Consider the following 21,166-nt stretch of genomic DNA (forward strand, 5'->3'; position numbering starts at 1 on the left):
TTCTTTAGGATGACAGGGAAAGGCTCCCCTGGCAAAGAGGAGTAAGAAAAGCAGCAGAGGTGACAGAAAAAACCAACAAGCGGTGTCAGGTGTTCATTCATTACTTACATAATGTGGCCTAGATGTGTGTAACTGTGTGAAATCCTGCTCCTGTGCATCAGCAAAAACTGTGGTCACACAGGACACAAGGAAGGGGGAGAGGTCAGAGGATGCCCAAAACAGTGACACACAAATGACAAGGAGAGACAATAGTTTTCTGTTGAATAGTTTATTTTTGCATTGCCTTCATAGCGCAATTAAAGCAATCTTTAAAATTCACTTATTACAAATGTTTGTCAAGTCTGTTTTTCCCCAGAAACACCTCTCTTGCTTCCTTGCACATACGCCCAAACACACTATAAAAACCCCATTCATAACATGAAAGGAAGGGCAAACATCATTCATGTAAACATCTTTCTTGTAGTTATCCATTTTTAAAAGTCATGAATAAACTTACAGATGTTCAGTAAGGCTCATAGTTCGAGTACAAATGTCATAAAACACCTGTCAAGTACTGTACACAAGTTGAATACTCTGGGGTTAACTGTTAACACATGTACAAGCTTACCCCAGAGATTATTCTTTAGCACTTAGTTCTTCAGAACAGAGACACCCAGTAATTATGGGCTAGAGAGTATTAAAATAGCAGAAGGCCCAGCAGAAACTGTTAAGTAATACACAATTTTAGTCTGGTTCTTAGCTCAGAGTTAAACTTGTTACAGCTGCAGTAGGAAAAGTTTTCTAGAAGGGAATCTACAGGAAGGAGGGATGGGTTGTTTGTAGGGTATCATGAAGAGACAAGCTGAGAGGTACGTCCTGGAAATGTGACTAGCCTTGCTACTGCAATTATTTATGGCGGCTGCATGTAATGCTGCATAAATACCTCCCCAAAGAGCAGAAACGACCATTTGTAATTTTAAGGATCATTTGTTGCATCTCCCCTAAAAAAAAAAAAAAATTATCTACTTACTGGTATTCAATTACACTTGCATCTTACAAAAAGACATCCCTTTAAATCTGGTTTAGATCTTAGTGGAACTTTTTTGTTTAAATAGTCTTTCTACCATGAAAATATTTCATACAAACATCATTTTACATACAAATGTTAAAACCTGTGAAGCGGGTCTTCCCACACTCATGATTTTATGGCTTGAACTTTTAATTGCTTATAATTTTTGTACAGATATTTCTCCTAGGGGAAAAAAAGAATTACAGTAAAATGGTAAAGAGAAAAAAGGGCGGGAAGTTCTACTGCCCGAAGACAGAGGAGGGTCCACTCAAGACAGAGTGACCTTAGCGTTCAAAACCTTTGATCCGGGACAAGTAAACATGCACTTAATCTTGCACCTCTTTTTTTTCCTTAAAAAAAAAAATCCCTTATAAGACTGCTTAGAAATACTTTGTCCAACAATACAGTTCTCGTGATTCCATTACATGAAGCATAAGGAACAAGTTCACTGCAGGTGAAGCTCATTTGCACTTGCAGATAAAGCTGCTCCCACCTGCTTTCCTTGCTTGGCACACAGCAGTGCAGTGGAAGTGAGGAACAGGCAGCACCCCAGCATAAAAGAAGATACTTCAGTACCACTGTGTCCAAAGCAATTTGGTTTTTTTAAGTGCTTGGAGGTGAAGCCCTCAGGCACCCACAGCTCCAGCAATTCTGCTGGGCCACAGGAGAACAAAGCAGCAGATACTTGGCTCTGTGTAATGTTACCTCACCACAGCAGCAGCATTTTCCTAAAGACCATCAAACTGAGTGAAAGGACACAGATCATAGAGGTCTCTGGGACAGAAGCAACCCCGCTGCACCCCTGGCACAACCCAAGTGGTGAGCGCTGGTTTGACTGGAGGACAAGGGCAGACAGCTGGGAAGGAAACAAAACAGTGTCAATTTCCATAATTTAGGAGTTTCTCTTAGCAGATGGGATATGTTGGCTACTCTGCTCCTCCAGTGCCTGACAGAGGCTGAGAAATCCCTGACACAGCTCTTGCTTCGTGTAGCATGTTGCTTCCAGCTCCTAGCAACATGCTACAAGACCCCTGGGAAAAAACTCACTGCCATCTGTGTGCCAAGGAGAAGCCTGCCTAGTCACTCCCAAAACATGCAGCCTCACCCCATGGCCTCCCAAAGCTCCCAAAACCTCCCCAGGAGCTTCACCTGACTAAAAGCATGGGCCATCCTAGGAGATACTAGGAGGTACCATGGCAACTGCAGAAAAAGTCAAAAAACTCTCACAGTTGGAAAGCCATTTCCATGTATCTCCTTTGACTTTTTCAGCAGTCAAAATTTACAGGTATTTACAGAGGGTAAGTTTTTTATAATTATTATTTTTTAAAAAAGGGAATTAAAAGCCTTTTCAGGTTTGTTAAAAGAAAATCAGGATCCCCAAAAGTAAAATTATAGCACAAGACTCAACTTCAGACATCCCCTCCACGGCCTAAGCCCTTTTCCTTCCTTCTTATCCAGTGGTGACCCCAGGAGCAGGCAGCTCTGAGCTGCAACTTTTCTGGCTCTCATCTCCAACAGCAGTCACTTCCAGAAAACAAAGCCTCTTTATTCTTGGTGACAAAACCCTGTGCTGCCATCACAGGAAGATCCACTTCAGATTTTAGTTTTTAAGAGACAATCAGCAGCCTCCAATACAGCATGACACAGGCTTCTCATAAAGGAGCTCAAGTAACCCTCCCATCACAGAGAAGCCATGTTCAGCACTGCAGATCACAGGCAGATTTTGGGAACTGATCTGTACCTGAAAAATGCATCAATTCCAGGTTTTCCTATGCTGTTCTTTATTCCCAGTGGGTATCCCAAGAGCCAGATGCTCACTCAGGCTCAGCTGACAGCCACCAGCTCTCCTCCCAGTTCAGTACCAACAGGAAAGGTCTTTGGCCAGACTCTAGAAAGTGGAGCTTCTTTATTTATTGCATATTCACCAGTAGTCAGCTGCATCCTACAGACCCAAGAAGATTGCTGTGCAAGGTGATACTTCCTCTGCCCCAGACAAAAACCATGGCTGGGTGTGGGTCTTTGTCTATGGATGTCACCACACTACCAATGAGGAGCCTGGTGAAGCTGGTCTTGCTCTCTAGTGAGCCCCAGAGAATGAGCTGCAACACACTGACCAAGTTAAGGCATTATTTGGAGTTCTGTAACTAACCTGTGTTTGAACCAGGGGATGCCAGCTCGCCCCTTGGAAGGACACACTGAGTTCTTTCACCACCCAGTGGCAAAAGCCATCTCCACGCTAACAGACCAGGAAGAGAGAGAAAACAAAGAAGAGTTAAAAGGCTTGGTCCTGAATCAAGCCAAAGCAGCTCTGCAATCACAACTTTTACGGAAGGTTGGTCTCTGAAGAAGGGAGTTATAGAAGGACCAACAGATATTACAGAGCTGAGAAGGACAGCAGAGATAACAGAGACAACAGCCACAGCTGTGGCGTGCTACCTACCAGGCTACACACATGTACAAAAGAATCTGCTTGACTCTCACCAATTTTTTTGAGAAGACACAGGACACCTCAGTGCCTTTTTTTTCCCTAGAATTCCCTATTTTAGGATACAATCTTCAAGCCTGATGCACAAAGAGCACCTATATTCTATTTATCTCAAAATCAGGCAATATGAAGACTGACAAATCTATTAAAACATAAGCAACTCCACACAGGAGATTAGCAGAGGAATCAGAGACTGATCAGAAAGGAAGGCAAAGGAGCTCTAGAGATCAGAACATTTTAGACACAATTCCCCAGTGAGCACAGAGAGGCCAGCAGTCCAAAGCAGGTTATCGAGATTGTGGAAGAGTTACCATCCTGTCCCAGCAGGGTTCAGTCACATCTTCCCTCTGCTCTTTCCTGCACCTAAACTCAAGCCTCAGCTTTGCAAACTTCACGGCCCTGGTGCAATAACTCCCAAGATACACCTAAGAGCTCCCTACCAGAGGCTGATGACCTAAAGTGATGATCCATGGGCAGGAAGGGACAGATGAAGTGATGCGTATTTCTCTTTGAGAATCACTTAGTGAAGCTGAGCAGCTGACTGACCTCTGCCAACTCTCCATCACCTGTGAGGTTGGCTGTGTCTCTGCACACTCAGGTGAGTCCCTGACCTGTCACCTCTGCCGTGGGTGGGACGTGGAGCTGTGACCTGAGTGTCCAGCACGAGGAGACGGGAGGTGTCACAGCTCATGTGCAGATCACTGCTGAAAGAGTGCCACAATACCCTGAGCCTGCCTGTGCCCCGCCTCAGCACACGCACAGAGCGACTTCTGTGCAAACCGAAATGATCAGGGGATGGAAAATGTTTGAGAGAAGCCGCAGGGACTGAACAGAGCCCAGGCTGTTACGAGTAATTCCGAACTTTCCTCAGGTACCAAAGCACGGATTCTCAGACTGCACTTGACAGCAGCCTCATCCTTCTACCTGCAGGTACCCAACAACTCTCCCTGCCCAACTCCCCAGACAGCCAGATGCCTCCAACAGCTCAAGCAAGAACCAAAATGTGTTGCAATAGAAAGGTAGGTCCGATTCTCAAATCATTTATGTTACATATATACAAACTTTTTAAAACTACAAACATTTAAAGAAAATGTTGCAAATGCATTTGAGTTTGTCCTAAGCTGCTAAACCCAAAAGAGAACATCAGAGTCCCAGAAAGACTCCAGTATCCAGATCAAGACAATGCATGATTTCTCTCTTATACAGCATTAGGCAAGACCAGTACAGTATCTGAAAAAAGAGACAATTTCCCTAGCCCTGAAAAACCCCAGAACATAGCCCTGCAGATGAATATTCACAAGCCCCCACTGCTGGCTGCAACAAAGCTATGGATTGACTGCTGTTTATAAATATGAGCATTGAGTGATGTTTTTACATTCATTGTTTGTCTTTCAAAAACAATCTTTTAATATCTTTTCTTAAAAAAAATAATCTTCTTTTGATACCTCATATTATGTTAATTCACTGCGTCATACACCAGAACTACTAAAAGATGGCTATAAGGCTATGTTGTTCCATCAAGTGAACATCAAGTGAAAAGATACAGCTCTCCTTCACCAAGGACTACAGCCTGCCCCCAGACACATGCACCTCCTTTCAGAGAATCCATGGAGATCCAAGCATCTTTTGCCTTGAGAACTGGCCACTTGAACAGGTGAAAATACACAAACCAACTCATGAACATGGATGCAAGTCATGTGCTTGCTGTCCAGAACATGTACTTCTGGAAGTCTTTCAACAGCAAGTCTGTTTTCTCCTTTTCACAAAATCTTCATGCAAAGAACAGCTTCGTTTGCATGTCATAATAAATTAAATAAAATAAGCCAGCCGTACAGGCTAGATAAATATTTAGACATGTTGCTATACTATTTAGAGAGCCACAGAGACCAACACACAGCACTCTCACATACACACACAAGCCTTTCCACTAGTTAGAAAGGATTTGCTCCTGCAAAAGAGGATTTGTAGAAAGAACAATGTTCAGACAAGAGGAAAGGGGAGTTAAAACCCAGCCTCCTATATGCTAATAAATAAACTGCTCTATTGCAAGATTCAGATCAAAGATTTAAAAAGGCAAAATTATGCTACTATTAGAGAATATCAAAATATTACTGTTATCATCACAAGTGGCATATATGCAAAATGCAGTTGCACAATAATGCCTAGGCAGGTAGAGAGCAACACTATAAGTCTGCCGACTAAAAGTGAACGATACACCCATTTTAGTTTCTTCCTAGTCTTTTGGCATCTTTGCATATGGTGCAAAAGCAGAAGCTACCAAAGAATACCACATCTTGTATAGAATATTAAATAATTTCTTCAGATAAGACTGGTGCAATGCTAGCTAATTTTTAAATCTGCTATGAGTAACACAGTCAAACCTAGTTAGTATCCAAGGAACTTATCTCTTAACACAGAATGCAAGGTTATGATGCAACAGCATGAACAATCCCTGGTTGTCCAGTTTTCAGTATAAAGGTAGTGCATAGATCCAAGTTTCTGTTTCAGTTTGCTGAACGGAGAAGGTGCTCCCATGTCACTTTTGCTGGGCAGCCTGGAAAGCTTTCAGTTCCAGCTGGTACCACTCTGGTGCTTCAGGCCCATTCCGCCCCACAGGGTTGTGCTCATACCCATAAGCCACTGTCAGCTCCTCATCCTTCTCCACAGCCCTGATGGTACGGATACACTTGATGGGCCCAAAACGAGGATGAACAAACCTAGGGAAAAAACATCTTTGCTAGGCTGTCAATTCCCATACTCTGCCAGCCCCTTGAACAGCTCCAGAATTCACTCACTTCAGAGCATAATCTGATGTTGAATTAGCAGACTCGAGTCAACCTCATAAATATTTAAAAATATGAGTAAAAATATTGATTTATCAAAGCATTGGTAGTTCAGCAAATACAGCGTGGCTCTAGCCAAGCTAGGATTTATAGAGCTGTGATGATGCATTTTACAATACAGAAGCAACTCAAAGTTTGTGACAAAACAAACAAGTTGCAAACTTCAAGATTCTCCATGGCAAGTCCCAACAGACATCAAGGACCATAAGGTAGCCCATTTCCAACTCAGGTGAGCAGGAACTCCTTCAGTGCCTCAACTGTTACTCCCAGCCCAGCCCTGCTGCTCACCCAGCTGCCCAGGGACCCCTGTGAGCCCAGCCAGCCAGGTGCAGCTCCCACCCTCAAACTCAGGGCTGTACTTACGGCTCATAGGTGCAGTTGGGAGTGAAGGAATGGTTGGCCTTGTGCCCCAGCGAGGCACAGTACTTGGCAGCGTGGTTGTAGGGCTCTGGCACGTCTATGACTGTTTCATCATCCAGGGATATTGTATTTCCATTGAGGGCCCAGTCTCTGCTGTCTACCTAGTTTGCAAGGCAAAAATCCAATGTCTATGTGTAGGAGGGATCAACTTTGTCAGCAGTTTGAAAGCCAACATTCAAAATATATGCAAATAAAGCTTTTCATGGGTGTACGTCATTGGAAAGAACAACACACACTTTTAAAATCTATACATAGGTGAGCATGCACTTTCTTTCAAATAAACTCCACCATGTTAAATCTAGGGTGGGAAGGCAGTAGGTGTTAGATCCTACTATGAAAAGAAAATCTCAGGAGGAGCAATGAAAATTCAGACTGACTTTTTTCTTTTCTTTACCTCCTGGTGTGTAATTCGCACTCCGTTATAGAAGGACATCACTGTACTGGCTTCTGCTGCTACTTTTGAAAACAATCCTTCTCCAGCACTGGAAATGAGGGAGACATCCACATACACCCTACAAGAGGAACAGGGCATGGAATCTGTGACTGGCTGCAGTTTTAATTTTCAAGAAGCACAACACTACTAGGATAAAGCTAATACTTCAGTATAACTATAAAGCTAATAATAACAACAACAACAAAACAAAATTATTATTATTATCATGATCAACATCATAATAAACCTCTTTATGGAACTCCTTTCTTTCCTCTCTTCCCTGTGTTCTTTCTTCCATACGTTCTCTCTATTTTGTCAAAACTGAGATTTCATGGAAAGTTTTGGCTGACTTGGAAAACTTATATATTTTTTTTCAAAGTGCCAATCCACTATTACTCCACAATGATGGTTTCAATTCAGGAATGCCCTCAATAACATACCAGAACCCCAGAAGTCCTCACCAAGCTGGGGTTGCTGGTATGTACCTGCACTGGGAAGCAGGAGTTCTCAAGGTGATGCACCACATCTTCAAGTACTCAATGCAAATCAAAGCAAGAATTTTACTAATCCCTTATTTAGATATTTCAGAGTATCAGAAAGCACATACAGTTGAGGTACACACAGGGCTTCCATTTTACAAACCTTTACACATCCTTTAAGTTTTAGATGAGAAAAGGCTTGCAAAATTAGACTCTAAATAGGTAACAGTAAAGAAATATGGGGAGAAGAAAAAGCATTTACCTCTCTGATTCATAAGGATCAGGAAGAAGGGCATTCGTAGAAATGCAGGATGAAGTGGATTTGTCAAAACTGTACACTGGGCCTAAAAAAAAAAATCAGACATCAATGAAGGAAATCAACTAATTGGCAGTACTGAGAGTATACAATCCTTAACTTAATTAAGACCTTGAAAAACTAAATTTTAAAGGCTGCAAAAAATGCTAAACTTCCAAAAAAAGGTATTGAACAGAACTGCACCTGCAAAAGGCCTTAAATGAGATACTGCTTCTTGATTATGTTTTTCCGCTCAACATTCTAGAGTAATACAAAAAGATGATAAATATGTTCTTCAAATTACCAACTTGCAGAGGAGGACTGGATACTCCTCCAAAACTGACCCTCCTAGTGTCTCTCAACATAATTTTAAAGTAAAACAAAACTTAAAAGGATATATTGAACAGCTCATTTAAAAATCCCCAAAAAACCCACAAAAACTTGATTACTTCAAATATGAAATATTTTTTAGCCCAGATCCTGCAGAGACTTCAGCCAGAAGAAAACATTTAGTAATCAGAAAGCACGCTTGCTACAGTCCTCTATTTTTTGTCATTAATAAGGAACTTAGTGGTACGGCTGTAATTATACTCTTATATCCCTATCCTCAATGCCAGAGGACTATCTTGGACATAGATTAAGAAGAATGTGAAAATAAGATGGGGGAAAAACCCCACAGAACAGAACAGTACAAAGTCTGATATAAGGCCTTTGCCCCTGGTGCCCAGGATCTGTTCTGTCTGAAGGCAGCTTCCTCCTGAGTGTAACTTCATCCCCTCTACAAAGCACAATCATATCCTCCTACAAAGTAAGTTTTAAGTTAAATTCTGACTTGCTATCATAACTGAGAGAAAATAAACTCCCATGCATTTGCCTGTCAATACCTTTTCACTGAGCTTGATGTGCCTATTTCATGTCAAATGAGACACTTTTTGCTAGAAGAGCAGTAAATGCATTAGCAGTCCCTGCTTGTTACTGCAGCTTAACCCACACTCCTCCAAACATCACAAACACCTCAGAACAACAAACCCACCCCACAACTACAGGTTCAAGCAGGTGGAGAAGGCCCCACCCTACCCTGTGCACTTCACAGCCACTTTTTGCCAGCAGGACCAGACACACAGAAAGGTGCTGGTGAATCACACCATTACACAATGACTGAATCTGGTTCACTAATTCCAGTCTCAACCCAGCAGCGCAGGTGCCAGAACATTCACAGTGCAAACACTGACTTGCACAAACCCAGCTGACAGCTACAGCCAAACCAGGGCCTCACTCTCCTCCTGCAGTTATTTCATTGCAAGAAATGCTGCAGCACCATCACCAGGGTGAATGGAGCAGGTTTTCCACCTGGTACAGAGGGCACTGGGATGTGTGACAAGCAGGACTGTGCCCATGAGCACAGCAGTGAGAGAAGGGCCATGAAATGCACTTGGGCAGGACCACACAGGGGGCATTTCCCATCTGTTTCTAGGACAAACACCATCCTCCTCTGTGACTTGCAGAAAGGGCCCCTCACTAACAGCCTGTGTCAGCACAGCCAGTGCCCAGTGAGGAACATCACAGGAACCAAGCTGTCTGCAGCAAAGGGCTGGCAGCAGGAGTACAAGTTTGTGTTAGCTGAACTTACTGCCTGGAACTACTTCAAATTGAGGTTTGCCATCCTCAACAGCTGTCAGAGTTGCCAGTTTTGCTTCTATCATTTCTCCATCTATGAACCTTCCAGAATATGCAGTCTTTCCATCAGGATACACATAGGCTATTTTCTCTCCAGTCATCTCCCCATCTTCATTCACTTCTCCCACAAGGCTGCCTCCATCCTGAGAGCACAGGCAAGAAAGAAAAGGCAAAGCATTTAATTATACTTTACTATCCTTGATGCCTAAGATTTTTAGCTTTTCATATTTTTCATGCATTTGTAGCTTCTATTACTTTTCCTATCCTGTTCCCCTACATTTAGGAACAATATGCTAGCCTTATAAACACATTCCTGAGATGTTCTTTAGTCTTACTCCAAGAAGAGTACCAACTATGAGGATGTTTTGTTTTCCAACAAGATTCTGGACCTGACATCACAAAAGCGGGGCAAAAGAAGCCTGGGGACTGCTTCCAGTGGGGCAGAACCCAAGCACTTATTACCTAATCAATTAACCTTTTAATTGGACAATACATGATAGTTACACTAATCAACAAACCTTAGAAAATCGTGAATTTACTGTACCATGTACAGTTTTTGCCATATTGAGTCCCTGACAGCTTTCCAGTAAAGGTCTGCTTTTATATTACTAATGCTGCTGGGAATTCTATTTTCTAGGCAGCATTCAGAAAATGCAAAGGGCGGTCAGGCTTACCGGGTAATAAATCCAGCAGACGCCGTGCCGGATGTTGTCCTTGTACTGCCCTTTGAAGATGAGCCGCCCGTCGCTGTCGTACTCCTGTGCCGGGCCGTTCAGCTCTCCGTCCATGTAGGTGCCATGAAGGACCACGCCATCCTCGTAGGTGTAGATTCCCTGCCCTTGCAGGGCATCATCAACATAGTATCCCTCCAGGGTGCTGGTGAAGGGAGAAAGAGAACAGCACTGGAAAACTGTTCGCCTCTCAGGGGCGAACCCAAAGCCCCAACGCACTGGAACACCGAGGTGAAAACCAGACACTTGTTTCTATGGAGCTCCAAAGGCAGAAAACAACTTACAGCACCCTTTCATCAGGGTGTGCTGCACAGACACTGAATCACTCATCTCCATCACATGCCTGGCGTTTTCTGTAGGCTGGAATAGTCAGCAAATGGACACTCCTGGTCAAAGAAGGAACTCTTGCTCAAGCAGGCCACTCTCACATTAGGATTTTCTACCTGCTGCGTGTGGACCTTTACTGACATGTCTCTGGAGAGAAGAAACTGAGCTGCTGGACACAGGGAATGAACTGCAACCTGCCACAGCTCAGCATCAGCTCCCCAGCAATACGTACAGGCCCTGCTAAAACCAGCCCTTTTTCATGCATTTATCTTAAAATCAAACACAGCCTGTCAAACAGAACTAGTGCTGCACTTGGATTTAAACAAAGCAACATTGCATTTTGGTTTTGTCTTGCAAACCCTTTACTACCACCATAAAAGAGGATCTATTCAGATATTTCTTTCTCATGTTAGGATTAACATAAGGGAACACAACCTGTTTAGCTTTTACTTCAGCACACTCAGCTAACAGCCAGCTGCCAGCATACACATATTTTCACGGCAGAATTCTTTTTCAGAGGCAGACATCTCAGGTATAAGCTGACACAGTGTCAGTGAGCACATGACTCTACATGTTTTACCACACAGATTTGCAAGAGTTGTGGAAGAAATGTTTTTTCAGAATTCACTTTCTTGCTTCTAAAGCCTCGTGCTCTGTTTTTATGTAACTTGGCAAACTGGGTGAGGTTTCCATGGGAAAACATATTACAGTAAAAGCCTCAGTGTGCACCAGATGCAAAACAACAAGGGGCAGGAAAATAACTTTACTTTTCAGTCAAATGGATTTCTTGATCCATGTTGCTACAGAGCTGCACAGATAGCTATGGCACTACAGCACAGGGAACAATGAGAGAACCACTAGACACCAGTGCCCTTACTTAACTATAAATGATGCCACTTTCCCCTCTAATTTATCACAGATCACTAGATTTTAATTCCATTGTAGTGACAACAGACACAGCGTGCACATGTAGGATTACTCTTTAAAAGAAGCAACCACCCTCAGTTTTGTAGTCAAAAATTCTGTCTTGTTACCTTTAATTGCACTAGTTGAAGTTAAAACATTGCTAAATTGCAACAGTGCTTCAGCCCTGGAAAGAATGTATTTTATTTTAGTGTAACCCAAACTTTTATGTTTTCTCTCTTTGTATTAAGCTCCAAGCAGTGACCAAAAGATCCATCTCATCGAAGGAAATCAAAAGGATGATACCTTAAGAAAGAAGTTTATGTCCATCAAGCTCACCTAAACAGTCAGGTTCAGAAACCTTTATGATATTCAGAGTTTCTGAGCTATTTCCACCCTGCTCCTCACTTCACTCTAAGTTCCCGGTGTCTGCAGCCGGACACAATAATTACAACTAAGACTTGACCAGCACAAAGATGAATAAATAGCTTCTGTGCCTTCCATAAGCAAAACCTTTTTAATACAAACCCTGAACTAGCCTGTATTTCTCTGGTTTGCTTCTCAGATGATCATACTTCTGACAATATAAATTCTACCACAGTCAAGACTGATCAAATGTACCATCTTCCCATTATCCACTATGCCCTGAAGGGATGGAAGATACTTCTTATCTAACAATTAAACCAATTATATGGACTGGGGGAGGAAATACTTACTCCAATTTCCTTCCAGGGATTAAGTTAATATCTATAGAGACTGATCCATTTATCTCTCGCTCCCTCTATATGGGAACAGAGAAAACTTTTTCCCTAATAAGAATAATTTTCTACTGAGTTCTGGGAGATGTCAGTTTACAGGAGTTTCCAATTAGGGAGGAAGGGCAGCTGCAGCTCTGTGCCAAGCACGGCTCTCATGCCTGCCTTTATAGTGCAAAGAGTTCTGCAAAATACACTCCAGAACCACTGGCACCAAGGAAAGTTCAAGTCCACAATCCAAAACAGGGAGTATACCAGAGGGCAAACTTCTCTCTCTTAATGAATATGCTGTGATTTGTTGCATTTTCTTGAAGGGGAAGGCAAAAAACAACTGATATTTCATAACAGATTTCCATTCCCTTAAAGGAAGGGGGCAGTAATTCCAGTAAAGGGAAGTTTCCTTTACCAAACAAGGCAGCCAGGCAGCCAGTGCTATTCCCCAAAACTCAGAAATGAGGATGCTGACAGTGCAGCCAGTCCTGTGCTTGACAGGACCCAGCTGCTCCCCAGCAGCAGAGGAACAGCAGGACAGCTGTCAGCCTTTACTGAGCAGCCTGCCAGGGAAACACACCCACGAGTGCTGAGCAGCCAGCTTACTGCACAGCATCCTGCAAAGGGAGAGCTGTTCAGAGACATTCCTGATATTTATTGCTCATCCTCATGAGCACTCAGCCCTGCCCATGGCACACTTAATGGAAACAGCATGTCCTGTTTTATGCCAGGTCATTCTTACGACATGTCATGATTCCTGAACCAGCCATTTCAGAAAGCAACTTAGTCTTGCAAGCTGGACATAGACAGATAAATGACATCCTCAATAATTAGCTCGGTTAAGGGTGCTTTAGCTAACTTAAAATATGTAAAAGTTAATGAAAACATCCCATTTTCCAAAACCACATTGCAGACTATTTTTGCATATTTTCATTCTGCTAGTTTCTGAAGACATCAGTGGTCAGCTATTCTAGTTTTCTAAGGAAAACTGAAAGGAAAAAAAAAGAAAGAAAAAAGAGTTGGCAACACTCAAACCGCACAACTGACTCTTCCCAGGAAATGCTGCCTGTACCCTGGATTACATGGAGGAGCAGCCCTACAAACACAACAGTGGGTCAGATCCTGTGACTGTGCAATCAGCAGCCACTTTGCTGAGATCATCCTCCAGCACAGTAACATGATGTACATGTGTCCATAGAGATGCTGCAGAACAACTTACACCAAAACTGTTTTAGAGAACTCAGCTGCTGGGCAGTGCTGATTTTCAGTTACTCAGAGAAGATTTAATAAGGCCACAACCAACAACAGTGAGGAATTTTCTTCATCCAAGCTTGGAGGCCTGATCCCTTTCTACATAACTGAATAAATGTATTATGCTTCTCATGAGAAAACCCCACAATGCCCAGTATGAAGCAAGTGCAAAGGCAAGTACAGACAAGGAGCTGACTCACTGAGACAGCACAATACCTCTGCTCCTGCTCAGGATTTTGCTGAGCAGGAAGAGCGCAGACCCAGCACGACTGTCAGTTTAACAGGCGCTATTCAGAGCCTCACCAACAGCTGCAAAACCATGAAGAATCGTGTCATTTTATACATTTGCTGCTCCCTCAGAGGAAGTTCTGAGCAACGGCACACAGGAGTGCTGCAGTGGTGGTGGGGGAAGGCTTACAAGGTGGTCATAATGAGGATCAGAGAACAAAACACATGCACGGGCATGGACTAGCCCAATTTCACAGTCACAATTCCCAGTGAAGAGAAGGGAAATGATAGGGCGCTTTCTTACTTTCAGAAAATCATGCCACAAGCAACTTGCAGAGGATTAACTAGAGTTGCTAACAAACCTGTATTGAACTCAGTCCTTTAAGTGATAAACAATTTGACAAAGCAGAAGGCAAACCTCACTGTCAAGGTCCTGTATCTGTGTGTGAGGGCTGGCACAGGGAGCTCCTGGTCCAGCTGCACTTTCTAGCAGGCAAACAAGTCCACCTGAAGTAACAACCTTTGATGTCCAAGTCATTGTCAGCATGGTTTCAGTAGTTCTGACCATCTCCCATTCCTTATGATTTCTAATCAGCTCATAACTTGTCAGTGCTAAAAGAGCTCACACCACTGCATTCTCCCTCCAAGGAACAACTATAGGCACCTCATCACACACAAAGCCACCACAGGAATGGCTGCAGCAGCAGCAAACTTTCCAGCTACAATTTTTAATGAGAACTCTTATCCAGGAACTCAGCAGTATAAAATCAATGTAGATTAGTTTTGCATCACTACAAGCAGAAGGAAGAATACAGAGGAAAAATCAGAGTGTACCTTCCATCAAAAAAGAAGAATTTGCCACGGCCATTCTTTTCTCCATGCACAAAATTTCCTTCAAATCTGTCTGTTGATGAGTAGGTTACTGTACAGAATCCATGTGGCAGCCCATCATCATCTAGATGCCCTGAAATCAAACCCAAACAAAGAGCAACAAAACACATGAATTATTATGCAAGATTTTGTATCTGCTCTCATTATGTAGCTACTAGAAATGCAGTAGCTCCCTAGTACAAAACAGTAATTCAGATCATTGCTGTTAGGAGCAGTGATCAGACATTCTGTACAACTGACGTTTGTACTTGTGTAACACATAGCTTTAAATAAAAATAACATATAAGGATAAAAGAAAAGGGATGAGAGACAGGATAGAGAAGAGAATAAGCAAAACTGGTTTCTGAAAGAAACAAGGTTTATAGTATTCTAACTTGTGTGAATATACATCTTCAAAAGTATTAGAATTCTTTATCTAAAACATGTATAGGTGAGAAAAGGATAAGAAAATGTTTGTTTTTTTTCTTTTGATAAACACGTGCCTTATGATAATATGGGTGTGCCACTATACAGCTGTATTCACAGGAATTTAAAGAAATAAAAGTATGTAATATCCATAATGTTCCACCCTTGCTGTATGTCAGTCAACGTGGTATTTAATATTTTAAATGCTGCTCTCCAGTGCCCTTCCTATGTGTTCACTTTATATCCTGTTCCTACCCCCAGCCATATCAGTTTTCCCTATTACCACTGTTGCACAGAGGGAGAGCAGAGACAACACACTTGGATGCTCACCTGCATGGTTTGTGTTTTATTGAATATAAATGGCCAACTCTACTAAGTTAAAGCATAATAAGGCTCCTATGGCATCTCTAACTGCCTCTTCAAAGCCAAAGGAAAACAACAGAGAAGTGTTTCAAAGGATGGTTACTGCCTGGTTTAGCTGAGTGGGCTCTGGCTGCAGAGCTCAGCAGGGCTGCCCTCAGCACAGGGACACACTGAGCGGGGGCTGCAGCTCCCACAGAGACATTTTATCAGGTATAAATTTTGCATGGAAACTGTAAAATAAATAACAGCAAGCCTATACTTCTGTTCTCCTATGCTTCTAACCAAACTGATTGCCCCAGTCCCCTGGAGATGCACACACAGCCTGTTAGAGATGAGAGACAGTGCATGCATCCACTTCTGCAGGCTTTGGGGCAAGCTCTTCCCTGACCAACTCTGCCCTAACCTGGAAAGGTCCATCACCGATACGGAAAGGCAGAAACAAACATCAGTGTGAGGGGACTGATTTACAGCCCAGGCTAAGGCAGGCAAAAACAGGCACCTCAGTACTGCCAGGCCTGGGCTCTGGTGCCCAGAGAGGGAACAGGACGGGCACACTTTACTGAGCATGGAAAAGCGTACAGGAGAAATAGCAGGGAGGAATCTGCGCTCATCCAGGAGCCAGGGTTCCCTCCCTCACCCTTCCCCTGCACGCTCCACCAAGCTCCTCTCGCACCTGCACATGACTGTGCTCTCACTTCAGGTCCCTAGACCAAACCACATTGAAAACAGTTAAAAGTTTGGGAAGCCAGTAAATCCAATCAGGCACTGATTATCAGTTCACAGTGAGAGAAATAACAGAGTAAAAAGAGGGTGCAAAAGGTGGAAGGGAAAAAGCTTTATCACTAAAGGCTTTTAATTCCTTTCAAGAGGAACTCTTTAAACAGAAACTGCTCTTTCCAAAGAGAAAAAAGGCTTTTTTCCCCTCCCATTCTGTCAGGACACCCATTTTTGTAGAAAGGACAAATTTTAGCTAAATTTAACCAATTATTATTAATGGTGAAACATTTAATAACCAATAAATTAACGACCAATTTAACTAAAAGGTCAGTAACATTTCTGATACGGACACCTCTTTTAGACCAAAAACTATGTCAACATGTATAGTTTTAATTAAAAGCCTTTTAAAATAAGTTTTATTAATATAGAAACGTACAGTGGTGTAAGTTAACGAACCCTAAACAATACAATTCCAATTTCCCCATCACTACAGGGGAAAAACTTTTATAAAACACTTGGATTAAAAAAAGTACACTGATAATTCTGGCACATCATACCATTTAAAAAAACACCCAAGGCAACAACAAAAACAAACTCTTGCAACTTTGCTCTCTGTGACTATTCTGCCTTGTCAGGATTTTGCTGGAATGCAAAGCCCAACACAAAAGCTGCCATGTCTCTACAGAGAGCACACGTCAGGCCTTTTGCACAGCAGGATACAGACTACCTCGGGGATTTAAAATGGTCAGCTTTGATCCAGTGCCCTCTATACAGGGTCTTAATCTCAGCCACAATACAAAGAATCCAATTATTCTAATGTGCTAGAAGCTTCCCCTATTAAAAAAAAATAAAACCATGCCCCCACCACTGCAACAAAACAAGAAACACGGTCTCTTTTAGTCAACAACATGGGGAAAACACAATTTCAAGTTTCATAACATAAATACAACTTTTTTTTTTGTATGGCTGAGGCCTTCGCCTCTGTTTCAAATTAAGTCAAATGGAAAAAATCCTCATTATTTCATGGGGAGCAGTGCGTGCTACTTTCCTTCCTCACCACTATCCTCCATTTGCAAAAAATAAACCCAAAACGTCTAAACATATTTTTAAATTATTGTAAAATCTCACTTTTGTTGCTTCATTAAGGCTCTCCCAAGACTTCCTCTTAAACTCAGATAATGAACTTTCCAAGAAAAGCAGTTACCCTAATAGGGGCTAGTTCACAATGAAGTCACTTTCTGAAACCACTGATGTATACAAACCAAAGATAAAAGCCCTTTACTGTCAGTATCCCTATTACTTAACAGATGACATATAATGTGCATCATCACTAAAAGATTCTGGCCACAGAGATGCCAGATGGACGTTTGGGGGATCACAACCATAAACCAAACTGCCCCCAACCAAAGTGGAAGTGCTGATTTCTGTATTTCTAACTTCCTTTGGGTAAGTGCAAAATCCTGTTCATCCCCAAAGAGCATCCTGCTTCTGTCTCACTCAGAGAAACACAAAAATTCATATACACTGCTGAAAAAAAGATGCTTTAAAAATGTGTTTCCTTAGCTCACAGAGATGCCAAACAGATCCAGGATACAGCAGAAGACTTTATCTGGGATCTAAGGATGAAAACACTATGAGTCCTTGCCCCAGACAGCTGCAAGGCACAGATCTGAGGAGCTGGGAGGAAAGGCAGTGGCAAACCACATCTGTAAGGACACAGGGCGCAGCACAGGAAGGAGATGGTTGGGCAAGGTGTGACTGTTCTCCACGGTGCCCTCTGCGAGGGACCTTTGGGGAGCCTTTGGTGCTTTCCCTCAGAGGGAGATGCCATGCTTTGTTTCCCTGCTCCCAGAAGCCTGATGAAGCGTGCTGGGGAGCTGCGTCCCTGCCTGCTAAGGTTTCCACCAGTAATTCACTTCCAGAGGACAGGTGCCTCTGTGTTTAGAGCTCTTCAAGGGTTAGTCATCCACACGTGAGAGTGAACTGCACACAGAGGGTGTATATCAGCTATAGGGCGGCCAACCCCGCTCCCATACGGACTGCTCCAGCCCTGCTGTCCATGGATATGGCAACAGCGTCTTCTCGGAGTCGCTCTTTCTTTTCCCTTCTCCATTTGCACGTACGCGACTGCATCCCTGGGCTCTCCCCGAGGATGGGCATCGCCGTGTCCCTTAGCCGCCGGGGGCAGGACCGGGCACCGGCCGCGCGGCCCAGGGCTGTAGGCCACCGCCCGCACGGGGGCACAGCAGCGGCACAAACCACGGCCGTGAATCCGTGACAATGGCAGCGGAGCAGCCGCCATCCCCGCGGCCGGGGTGCGGAGCCTCCCGCTGTGGCGGAGCGATCGGCGGCGGGAGGCGCCCGGAGCGCCCGCCCGGTACCGGCGCCAGCGCGCCCCCGGCTGCCCCCGGCCGAGCCCCGCCACGTGCGGGGCCCCGGCCCGTCCGTTGCATAAGCCCACTGATGTCATGCGCTGCGCCCGACCCCGGTCGCCCAGCTCCGGCCGCCTCCTCCGCTGCCCCCGCCCCGCGCCCCCGCAGCTCCTGCAGCAGCGCCCGGCAGCGGCGGGCCCGCTGCCCGAGCCGCGGCACACGCACCTTCCACGATCTCCTCCAGCGTCTCCTCGTCGCTGTCCATGGCGGCGGCGGGCGCGGGCAAGGCGCAGCCGCGGTACCGGGGACGGGCGCGCGCCCCACGCCCCGCCTCCGGCACCGTCCCGGGGAGGGCCCGAGCGCCGCCCTGAGGGCGGGCCCGAGCACCGCCCGGGGCTGAGGGGGATGGCTGGAGCTGCCTATCCCGGCCCTCGCGATAATGGCGACTTCTCTCTGGGTGAAAAACCTATTCCTGACATCCAGCCTAAACCTCCCCTGACACAGCTTCAGGCTGTTTCCTCAAGTCCTGCCACTGCTCACTTGAGAGAAGAGATCAGTGCCTGCCGTGCTGCTTCCCCTCCTGATGAAGTTATAACCGCACTGAGGTCTCCCCTCAGTCTCCTCCTCTCCGGGCTGAACAGACCAACACAACTTCCCCTCCAGGCCCTTCACCATCCTCGTGGCTTCCTTTGGACCCTCTCTAATGGCTCCATGTCTGTTTTATATTGGGGCAGCCCAAAGTGCCCCCAGCCCTCAGGGTGAGGCCACCCCAGTGCAGAGCAGAGCAGAGCAGGACAATCCATCCCTTGCTCAGCTGGCCATGCTGTGCCGATGCCCCCCAGGACACAGTGCCCTCCTGGCTGCCAGGGCACTGCTGACTCACCTTCAACTTTCCATGGGCCAGGAGCGCAGGGCCCTTTGCACAGCGCTGCTCTCCAGCCTCTCATTGCCCAGTCTGTCCCTACACCCAGGGTTGGCCCATCCCAGGGGCAGAATCTGGCCCTTCACCTGCTGAACAGTCTACAACTGATGATTGCTCATCTCTCTGATTTGTTGAGGCCTCTGGAGGGCTTCTCTGACCTCAAGGGAGCTGACAGCTCCTCCCAGTTTACTATCATCAGCAAACTTACTTAGGATTCCTTTGAGTCCTGCATCCAGGTCATTAACAAAGATGTTGAAGAGCACAGGGCCAAGGACAGAGCCAGCAGAACCCCACTAGTGACTGGACACCATTCCTGTGTCACCCCATTCCCTGTAATCCTTTGTTCCTGCCCCGTAAGCCAGCTGCTCGCCCATCCCATAATACGGTTATCCAGCTGTGTGCTGGACATTTTGTCCAGAAGTATGTGACAGGTTGTATCAAAAGCTTTGCTGAAGTCCAAAAGAGTTACATCTACTGGCTTTCCTAGAACAGCTAGGTGGGTTACCCCATTGTGGAAGGAAATCCTGTTGGACAAGCAGCAGTTCTCCCTCATGGTGCTGAAGGATTTAATTCACAAAACACACACTCTTGGATCTCAGGGCTGCAGGAAGGGCGACAGCCCCAAGCAGAGGGTGCAGTTTTGGAGCTCTTCACCACCATGTCTCAGTCTACTGCAGGGGCCTTCCTCTGCACCACAGCTTGATAATATGCAGGCATACCTTAAAGGAAGGGCAGAGTGTTTCTAGGTCTTCCAGACAGCTGTCTTGGGAGCACAGGAAGGGTCTCCATCCTACTGGAGGTGACCTAGACAGTCAGGGCTCTCTGATGGAATGAGGCTCCTTCAGCCTGGAGAAGAAACGGCGTCGGGGGACCCAGCAGCAGCCCACCAGCACTTACAGCAGGGCTGCCATGCAAACAGGCTTGTCACAGTGCTCCACAAGAAGGACAAAAGACAATGGGCTTTCAGTGACTGAAAACATGACCTCTGACATGGCATACAGGGAAATCTGCTCGCTGTGAGAGCAGCCAAGCAGTGCAGCAGATTGTCCAGAGAGGTTCTGCAGTCTCCATCCATTTTAAGACCAACCCATTAAAACCCCAGGCAGCCTGAGCTGCCCTCAGAGCTGCCCCTCTGTAAGCAGCAGGCTGCAGTGGGGAACTCCAGAGGTCCTTTCCCACCTGAAGGTCTCACTAAGTCTGGGCTGAGTCAGCCACACGCTGCCAGGCAGTACTGCTGAAGGCAGGGAATGCATCCCACCGGGAAAACGGGACAGCTATGACTTAACAAAGCAAAATAATTAGATATGTCTGCAGAAAGAGAGTCTGGAAATCTTTGAACTAGAATAATGAGGTTAGTATTTAACCTAATTGATATGAGAACTTATTAATCTTGAGAGCTTTGGGGAGGATTTGATTTTTACAGAAAGCTTGAGCAGAACAGAAGGTCTTGCCTCTGTATCATAGGTGGTTATTCCACTGAAGAACAGTCCGTTTTGCTGTTTAGGAGAGAAGATTTGTGGTTTAAAGCCCACATACTTGAAACAATTCTGACCTCAACCCTCTGAAAAGGAAAGAGTAAATATTGAGCACAATAGGAACCCCTCTGCAAAGTACCTGTTTTGTTTCAGAA

General features: G+C 44.8%; 1 protein-coding gene across 1 annotated transcript; it reads right to left on the reverse strand.

Annotated features, from left to right (window-relative positions):
- Positions 1-252: 252 nt before the first annotated feature.
- Positions 253-18,921, reverse strand: SETD7 (SET domain containing 7, histone lysine methyltransferase). The gene is made up of 8 exons (XM_058803657.1): positions 18,840-18,921; positions 14,701-14,830; positions 10,355-10,556; positions 9,634-9,823; positions 7,971-8,052; positions 7,191-7,308; positions 6,740-6,897; positions 253-6,250 (listed from the first exon to the last, which is right to left on the reverse strand). The coding sequence occupies exons 1-8, from the start codon at positions 18,877-18,879 to the stop codon at positions 6,070-6,072; spliced, it is 1,101 nt and encodes a 366-aa protein (XP_058659640.1). The 5' UTR covers positions 18,880-18,921; the 3' UTR covers positions 253-6,069.
- Positions 18,922-21,166: the final 2,245 nt, after the last annotated feature.

This window comes from Ammospiza caudacuta, chromosome 4 (genome assembly GCF_027887145.1).
Source record: "Ammospiza caudacuta isolate bAmmCau1 chromosome 4, bAmmCau1.pri, whole genome shotgun sequence".
Lineage (NCBI taxonomy): Eukaryota > Metazoa > Chordata > Aves > Passeriformes > Passerellidae > Ammospiza > Ammospiza caudacuta.

Coding starts and splice junctions, on each gene's coding strand:
- SETD7 (XM_058803657.1), bottom strand. CDS start 18,879: ATGGACAGCGACGAGGAGACGCTGGAGGAGATCGTGGAAG. Junction 9,824..10,354: donor TCTGCTGGATTTATTACCCG/GTAAGCCTGACC, acceptor CTGTGCTCTCAG/GATGGAGGCAGCCTTGTGGG. Junction 7,309..7,970: donor GATCCTTATGAATCAGAGAG/GTAAATGCTTTT, acceptor TTCCTCTTGTAG/GGTGTATGTGGATGTCTCCC.